We start from the raw sequence: 9,249 nt of genomic DNA on the forward strand, positions 1-9,249 counted from the left end.
CTACTGATCATCGCCAAAGAGATACTCAATGCGTTGTGCGCTTTCATGTTTTTTTTTTTTTTAAAAAAAACAACACTGCAGGAGAGTGATGCAGTAACTTTTGACGTCTTTAGAGACAGGTCAGTGAGGTAACACCTGACTTAAGATCTCTGACACTTTGAAGGAGATTAGATTTCAGCAGGCCTGTGCACCTGCACATTTTAGTGACGCTTATCAGCTGCTACACAGGTAAACGCGTCTGCTGCCAGAGTGTGAGATAAGGGCTATCTGGTTATATTAAGGTCCTGCTCAGCTGATCTACAGGTCGTCGGAGGGGGGGAGAGGCTCTCCAGTTTCCAGGAGCACCATTAATAGATTTAAGATGGAGGTAACGATGCGTCCTCCCTGTTCATATACTTCAGCTCATGCTTTCCTCACAAAAGCATAGCAAAATGCTCAACCAACACACCGACACGAAAAATAAAGGCAGAGCAAGTGTTAAACAGCAGACCCTGACTTACTGTTAACCTAAGCTAATGTCTGTTAGCAGGAATTTTACGACGACTTTTATTCTCAACGTTCATAACGTTTCTGTTCTGGTTGTCAGGAAAAAAAATATATATATCGCCTCTAAATAATTTAATATAGTCTCGTTTTGTTAACTACGTAAATGCTGCCACTTCGACTCTTTTAAATGTAATTGCGACACAAATATAGACATTTCTGCTAGCTGGCTAATGAAGCTACTCACATAAAACCCTGCGACCTCACTTTTAAATCCAGGAGCCCATAACGACGCAGCGTGTGACGTAGGCACACAAGGGATTCTGGGTATTGTTGTTCATGCGTCAACTGATTTTTTTATTTTATCTTCGTTCACAAAATTACGGAGGGTAGCCCCTCAGTGTTCCTGCTTAATAAAACGACCTGTGTTTTATGTTTAATCCAGTCGTTTAATCGGAGCTAATCATTTTTTAATTCAACCAAGAGCGTAACTCAGCTTCTGACGTCGACCAGCTAAAGGACACCATATCCCATAATCCAAAGGTCAGTGTTGAGAAGGAAAGCGCAATGGCGGCTTCCTGCGGCAGCGTGAAAAGTATAACAGGACAATTAGAAAGCTGTCTAACACATCTGGGATTTGAAGTGTACCCTCTAAAGGTATAGTGACATTTATTTATATCTAATGTGAAGCTTTAACAGACAAAACAGGTAGGAGACAGGTAAACCAGGAGGCAGAGTGAGCAGTACTGTTTAATACACTGACCAGCAGTCTCAGGAACAGGAAATGCTGCCTATATAAATTGTTATAATACATGTTACAACTAATATAGGATAAATCAAATCTGTCAGTTTTACTGTATGTACTCAGATGATGCTAGTGACACAATTCTGATGGGAGAGATGATCTTCTCTGACAGTTTGTCCCTCCCTGTTCACAGATTGGTTGGTATAACGCAGTGTTGCCTCCATCCCTGCACCTGACTTACCCCGATGACTGCTTGGCCGTGGTGGTGCTCAGCACTCCTGACATGTTTGAACAAGCCTTCCTGCCCTTCCTGGAGCGAAAGGCCTACCAGGGGCTGTCTGACCCCATAGACCAGTGTGTCAGGCAGTATGTCACCTCTGCTGTTTCTCAGGTGAGAGGGGAGGTGTGCGACGGAGGGGAGGACAAATAGAGATATGGCTGTATGGTTGGTTGGGGATAGAGGCTGATGAAACTATAGTTTTGGCAAGTTGTCAAGACATCTACTTAACGCATGACATAAGTACATTTTACGACAGAAATTGTTTACAGATAGACGTTTTTTTACGGATTATTCACTATATCACAATCCCACTGGGTCAGTAGTTTATACACAGTCGGTTGACTCTCTCTTTAAACAGCTTGTTGTCACAGAAACTTCTGATAGGCTGATTGAAATCATCTGAGTAATTTGTACCTGTGGATGTAGACCTCAGAAAAAAACAAACTGTGTTGTCTGGTACATCCCAGTAATTTCAAAATGGTGCCACGATCATCTGTACACACAATACTACGCATGCACTAAGCCCTGACTAACTAAGATTAAATATCAGGATGTGGGATAATCTAATCAGGGATAGAATTGAAAATGTAACCATTTATAACATAGAATATTTCCTTTACCTCTTCCTGCCCTGCAGTGTTTTCCAGGACAGAATGTGGATGTGAGGTACGACTACGAGATGCTGCCCAACAGGAAACCGAAGTTCTTGGCGCAGACTGCTGCACACGTATCTGGAGCAACTTTTTACTACCAACAGTCTAATGTCACAGACCAACCCTGGGGTGAAAAAGTAATTATGCTCTCGATTAAGTTAATTTCCCTGCGCCCTCTCCCTTCCCGTCTCTTCACCTCAGCTTTGCGTGTCTGTTTGTCTCCAGAAAATGTTCGGCGTGTGTGTGCATCCCAGGTTCGGGGGCTGGTTCGCCATCAGAGCCCTGTTGGTTTTTGCAGATGTGACGGTGGGCTCTGAGCTGGTGCAGCCTGCTCCTCCCGACTGTGTGCCTTCCAGAGAGGACCGGATACAGCTGTTGGAGGCTTTCAACTTTCGCTGGCAGGTACAGGACCCGAGCACTTTAAGTCGCGATACTTGTGGTATCATGACTTGACAGTAACTGTTTTGACCGTGTCAGTGTAACACTCCGTGTTCCGCTTTGCGTCTTCAGGACTGGAGCTACAGAGACATTATCCCTCCAGTCCAGACCTACTCCCAGAAACAGAAGAACTACTTCGCCACCCCGCCTGCTCAGCGGCTTGCTCTGCTCAAGACTTGGGGCTTTGTGCCAAGTGAAGACGACCAACCTGATCCCACCTCAGATGCAGAGAGTCAGGAGGGCGGACACGGCTGAAAGAGGAGATCGGCTGAATTGGGGAAGCGTTGCTCATCCTTTCCGAGCACAAACCTCAGCTGCTTGCCAAGCTTTAATTAATACTGGGTCAAACGCTGATCTACCTGCAACATATTGACGCCTGAGCTGACATGTTGACATAAGCTAGTCTGGGATACGTGATTCTTCACTTTCAGTTCTGGTCTGCTGCTATGATGATTACCATCATGTTCATACATTTAAAGTATAAATATATTTTCATGAATAATAGACAGCTTTCCTCATAGCTGTGTTCTGAGAAACACGATCAGTGCAGCTTCTGTTTGAGTAAAATGCTTTTAAAATACATCCGTTTTTGTTTTGGGTTTGACAACAAGTGCCTCTGTTGCTTGATAATGGATGATAAATTATGGTGAAAGTATTGTTGGCTGAAAGTAGCCTTTACCTCTCAATTAAACATAATTCATAGTTTGCCATGTTTTGAAGGTAAGTCCTTCTAATAAGCCTATTTGTTGTTTTCTTATTATACAATCTCTGGGTGTCTGAGTTGGTCAGGAACATTACCAACCAGGTCCAGGTCTGTCCTCTTAGCATCAGCGTGGCTGGCATATCACACTGAACGGTCTCCGCTGTTCTTGAGAGAGTTTAGCGGTTAGTGTTGACAGTTCATGTTTTGACGGTTCATGTTTTTGACAGGTCTTGCACCACATGACTTTATTTGTCCCTGTCTGTTCTCCATAAGAAAGGAGAAAGGAATGACTTTCTTGTGGGGTTTTTGTTTGCTTGTTGTTGTGGGTTTCTTCTTTTAAATTGCTGACAATATATAAAAACTGTGTGTCCCAAGCAATGTCATTGCATCTACAGTTCTCATCTCATTGGCCAAAATTGTTCATATGCATGATGAGCACTGCAACTCTCCTGCACTCCGCAATAAATCCGTCCGTTCACCTCTCTCCAGCATTTATTGCTTCCTTTGTCTTTCCATTGTCTTCTGGCTGTCCCCAGTTTACCTGACACTCGGCTTGATGCATTATAGATGTGAGCTGCCTCTGCCCTCGAGCCTGGTGACAGACTGACTACGTTCAACTGTGACTAACCCTCTGTCACAACACCGTTGCCCAGGACACAGTTCTATACGCCTTTTCTTTTTTTATGAATACTTATTTATTTATTTAAGACGCAGGGGCACAACAGATGTGGGCACAGAGGGGTTAAGTGTGCTGCCTGTCTGCCACCCTGCAGCAGCAGCGGTTCAGTTCAGGTTATGTTCACAGTTACACCTCTAGGTGTCAGTGTTCTCCTCGTCCATGCAGGCTGAGGGTTCGTGCAGCTGTTTCCGAAGCATCTGTAGATGTTAAGTGCTTGAAAGAGTCGAATTCTGACTGCAGACGCACTGCCTCACATTATAAAGTGTACCATTTACGCACTGTGACTTTACTATTAACTAATTTGTTTTCGAATGTATCGTTTAAGCAGATGTACTCTCCCTCCTGCCTTCACTGTGAACTCTTTGTTCTTTTGCGACTTTTTAATCCCCTGAGCTATCTATTGCTTCATTTCACATTTTATGTTCCCCATCTCTCCCTCTCCCCCCCCCCCCCCCCCCCCCTCCCTCTCTCTCCCTTTGCATCCTTCTCCTCACTCCTTCTCCCTCCCATGCTATTCTGTCTATCTGTATACTGAATCAGCATTTCAGAGCAGTATGCCGCAGGCCTGCAGAGAGCCAGACCATGGAGTTAATTATACTCCCACAGATACTCGATCTCCCCTATTCCCCCTTGCTCCATCCCACATCTCTCTCTCTCTCTCTCTCTCTCTCTCTCTCCCCCCTTCTTTCCCTTTTTTCCTCACTTTCTCTCTGTCTCTCTCTCTCTGTCAGTAAACTCTGCAGCAGTTCAGTTCTCAGCCCCACCAGAAGCATCTAAGGGAACCTCGTTACCCACAGTTACAACATCCACCTAATCTTTTATTAGTAGTCCTGCATTTCTTCCAGGACATATCATGTTGCATGTGATGCAGTTTTATCTGAAACTGTTTAATTCACTTAAGGCAAATTACATAACTAGAAGTTCATTGGCACATGCATTGTGAATGTTACATTATTTAAGGATGTGTTTACTGCAGGAAATGTATTTGGCAAAAAACAAACAAATAAACAAAAACAAGAACCAAGCAAGCAGCTGGCAGAATATTGCTCTTCCTGCAGTTTTTGTCTTCTTTGGCCGTTCCTTCGTTAGTTTCAAATCCAGACGTTTATTTCATGAGGGTGGAGGGATTCCATGAGGGTCTCTGGGGAAATGTGCCTGTGTGAGTTCTCAGGGTCTCATATTAGTGTTCGCTTATTCCCCAGAGGTGAGCAGTGAGCACCTCGCTGCAGCTAATATCTGCTGGTGTTCTGTTGCATGTCAGAAATGCAGCAAAAAGAAGAGCAGGGAAGGATGAAGGGGGATAATTTTGCGTCTGTGCAGTATCCTGCAGAAAAAAACACAGTGCCGTTCAAGCTCTGGCAGGCAGAGCTGCACCACCAAGCTCTCGTAGTTCCAGAGTTGTTGCAGGGCTGCAGAGGCATGCACCAGTATTGCGCCGACAGAAACACTAAACTAGAAAATCTGTTTCGTTCACAAATGCAGTGAATGAAAATATGACAAAAACATTTAGACTCTCAGATCTGTCATGAAACTAGTTAAGGAGTGAATAATTATAAGTCCAACAAAATGTAGTGTATGCATAGACAGTGTATAGTTATGTGGTAGCTAACCATGTGAGAAGCAGTGTTGAAAGTTGTGTCTCTCTAAAATGCAAAGGCGGCAAAACACAGTAGAAACTGCATGTCTGTGTGCTGCAAAAATCCTCTGCAGCTACGATAATTTTGGGCAAAGATGAAAGAGAGGAGAAAGAAAGGAGAAAAAGAAGGATGAGAGTTGTTTCATGAGTTGTGGATCAGTGAAGCGGTGTTATCCGCCCACAGACATCAGCTAACATGAAGAGAGGGGAAAGGCCAGCAGCATACCAGCAACAGCAGAGGAACTGGGAGCTGAGTGGGGGGAGGGAAGCATCGACAGCAAGAGAATTTGATAAAAAAAATAAAAAATGTTCCATCAAATTTTATAACAGTATTCAGGTTTTGTAATTGAGATTTAAAAAGGGAGACTACGAGTTTTTGAATATTACACAGAGATTTATGAGAAACAGGGAAGAGCTTAATTATAACTCATCTCTTTCTCTATTTCCCGTGCTTCCTATCTCTGCTTACTGTGACAAAACAGTCGCATATGTTCTCAGGGGCTCCTGTCTCCCTTTAAACCACTCTGCTTCCGTGTGTGTGTGTATAAGTGTTTCAGAGGGTTTTAAATTTTTAAAACCCTCTCCTTATCAGTTTCGTGGCTTAGCATAATTAACAAATCCCTCGCCTCAAATCCCCCCTGCAGCCAATCGGTTGCTGGTCGTGGCCGCACAGTCCAATGGATGAAGAGAGGGAGTGGTCAGCCACGAGATGGAGGAGTAAAGTGGCCCGATGGGGGCATGCAGAGGTCTGCCCAATTATCTCATTATTAGACTCAACCAGGCAATGGAGAGAAATCCTTCCTTTGTGCACATCCACATGTCACATCGCAAAATCAAACGTATCCCGTCATCAGCCTCTCTCTCGTATCCTTTTATCTCTCACTATCTCTCCCACTGACCATGAACATGCCAGCGCATACAGCTCATGTATGTTTATCACAGAGTTATCACACAAGTTCAGCCTTCTCATTCACACAGAGAGCAACCCGTTAATGTGCACCAGGCGATGCAGGGCAAATGGTCATCGGTTGGTCATGTAGTGGAAAACACTGCGAGCAACCTCCAAGCTATTGGGATGTCCACATATGTTTAAATGTGCGCATTAGTATATCTTCAGTGTTGCAGTAATAGCTTTGGGCGTTTAAATAAACAGAGTGTGTTAAAGGGTGCACTCTAAGTATGTGGCGTGTTTGTCCTCAGAGAAGAACAACAAAAACACCGTTCACCTGACTCCCCGTCATCTCTACTATAACCCTGCCATCAGAGAGCAGGGTGACAGTCAGACAGGAGAGAAGGATTATCCCAAGCTAAGGTTCCCCTTACATAATCCCCTGTTTTAGATTAACTTCAGTCCCCAGGGAATGTGATAGATTTAACTATTTGGACCACAAAGGAGAACTGCAGCCTCACAGGAAACACGGAGGAGGGTTATCATTTATGACACCACTCAGCCGTGTCTGCATAAAGTTTGCCTCTGTTATTTGGGAGTGTGCAGAACATAGTGTGGTTATATTACCCAACGTAAGTCTGCAGCTGCAAAACTATTATAATGAGGGTTTTGAATTCAACATTGCATTTGCAAGAGGTGCAGTTTTAACTAAGGAGAACAGTGGCTGTGTGATTTTACAGCATCAAGGTGGCTAATAGTTGTACAAATAGTCACGTCCTCCTGTAGCCAACATTTGATATACGTATAGTATATGTATAGTAGAAAAGGTTGTAGTGTGGGCTGGTGTGCTTGTAGATTCAAGATTTAAAGGGGAATTACTGTTTTTTTACAACCCACCCCTTATTTCTGGCATAAAATACGATCGTTTACTCACCCATATAACTTTGGTGTCATTTGGAGTCATTTGAAAGATATTTAGATCCAGACTCAACGGGAATAGCACTAGAGTATTATAATCCAATCCAATCCAATCCACTTTATTTATACAGCACAATTTTAACAAACACAAGGTTTCCAAAGTGCTTAACAAAATATTGGTGAAATGAACGAATTTCGCGGCAGATAATGCGTTATTTAGAGGCTGCCTTTCGGTGCCCCAGTCACTCCCACTATATGGATATACGCGGCGCTCCGCTGGATCTAAATATCTTCTGAATGACTCCAAATGACACCAAAGTTATATGGGTGAGTAATTTCGTATTTTATGCCAGAAATAAGGTCCAGGTTGTAAAAAAAAACGGTAATTACCCATTAAGGTTCAAGATTTATTGTCATTTTTCACTGAGTACCTGTGTACCCAGAGAAGAACGAAATACTGTTTCTCATAAGTGATGTGACAGCGCAAGTCAATAAAATATGTTAAAACTCTAGAACATTAAAAAGACTAAACAAGATAAAAATAAATAAACTCACAAAACTCACAAAATGCCATACAACACACACTATTAACTCTCAGGGAAGCAGGCTGCTAACAGTTAGCTAGGCTGACTATAACGTAGCTAAAGTCAGTTGTCAGAGCACAATACTAATGCTAGCTAGCATAATTTTGTAGAGCAGGACTCGGAGACTACATAAGGTCAAAATATCTGGGTAGAGGTTACAACCAACCAACTAGGAATTTAAACTTCAAAGAGTTATGAAAGGCGTTCAATAACTCTAGAAACTGAACCAAAACCACATGCATGAAATTTTCAGTGCAAGCGATGGGTATTTGTTTACAGTGAGAAAAATACCAGAGCACAGTATTTTACGTTTAAGTGCCTCTAGAGGAAGGAGGGGCTTTCTTGCTCCTTCCTGCTTCCTACTGAGTGATTGCAATGGGCTCCGTCCCTCACATGACAGCTGTGCTGCTGTGGTAAAGGCTCACATGGTACTACCACAGTGTGAGCTAATTTATAGCCAACGCATTAACCATTACATCACAGCTGCCGATCAACTCTAAATCTGCCACTTATATGAGATTACTGGGCCCCATACCCCCCACCCCCCTCCCCCACAATAAACTGCGAGCGGCAACATCTACATCATTCCCCTTTGGTTTGCCCTTGGTGTGTTTCTGTTTCTTCAGTTCTGTTTCATGTTTCATATGTGGTCCTTTGGGTGAAAAGCTAGCTGTCCTCCTGTGGCCCCTTACCTCGCTTCACCTCTCTACTTGTTGTCTCTCCGGTCCTCCAGAGAGACCAGCTTCAGTCGGTTGCTGGGCAAAGGAGGAAAGTTGTGCTCATGTCAGAGGTGTCATTACCTGTGATTACCCTCTGCTGGGTCAGCGGGTGCCGAGACGGAGTAATAGCATGGTTTGCATAGTCAGGGAGGACATTTGTCTAATTTGAAAAAGTTTTTAGTTCGCGTATCGTTTACTTGAGCTCAAAATGCACCGTGTCAGTGTAAACACCAGTGAACAACAAGAACAGGTTGTTTCTACTGAGTTACAACGTGCACATGGATTTCAGCCCATTGGAAGGAAACCATGATAAAGCACAGAATCCTTGGCCTAAAGCATTAGGTGATATGTGTGTGTGTGTTTGAGTCTGCCATCCACCCACACCATCATGCTTCATCCTGTGTCTTGCATCCTTCATTGCTGCAGTGTGCTGCAGGCTTAGAAAGCGCTAAATGCCTGTCATACGTACTTTGTATGTGTGTCACTGTGCATGTGGATGTAGTTTTATGGTAATTATCTCCA

The 9,249-nt window shown here is 43.6% G+C and overlaps 1 protein-coding gene across 1 annotated transcript; it reads left to right on the plus strand.

Annotated features, from left to right (window-relative positions):
- Nucleotides 1-615: 615 nt before the first annotated feature.
- mmachc (metabolism of cobalamin associated C) lies at nt 616-3,756 on the plus strand. Its single transcript, XM_084547790.1, has 5 exons — nt 616-1,140; nt 1,422-1,619; nt 2,146-2,298; nt 2,387-2,563; nt 2,672-3,756. Exons 1-5 carry the CDS (start codon nt 1,051-1,053, stop codon nt 2,852-2,854), a joined length of 801 nt encoding a protein of 266 aa, XP_084403916.1. The 5' UTR covers nt 616-1,050; the 3' UTR covers nt 2,855-3,756.
- Nucleotides 3,757-9,249: the final 5,493 nt, after the last annotated feature.

Source organism: Chelon labrosus (genome assembly GCF_963514085.1).
Source record: "Chelon labrosus genome assembly, chromosome: 7".
Taxonomy (NCBI): domain Eukaryota; kingdom Metazoa; phylum Chordata; class Actinopteri; order Mugiliformes; family Mugilidae; genus Chelon; species Chelon labrosus.

Bases quoted from the DNA above. Each gene is read 5' to 3' on its own strand.
- mmachc (XM_084547790.1), top strand. From the start codon at position 1,051: ATGGCGGCTTCCTGCGGCAGCGTGAAAAGTATAACAGGACAATTAGAA. The intron at 2,299-2,386 runs GTAATTATGCTC...GTTTGTCTCCAG, and splicing joins ACCAACCCTGGGGTGAAAAA to AAAATGTTCGGCGTGTGTGT. The intron at 2,564-2,671 runs GTACAGGACCCG...TTGCGTCTTCAG, and splicing joins CTTTCAACTTTCGCTGGCAG to GACTGGAGCTACAGAGACAT.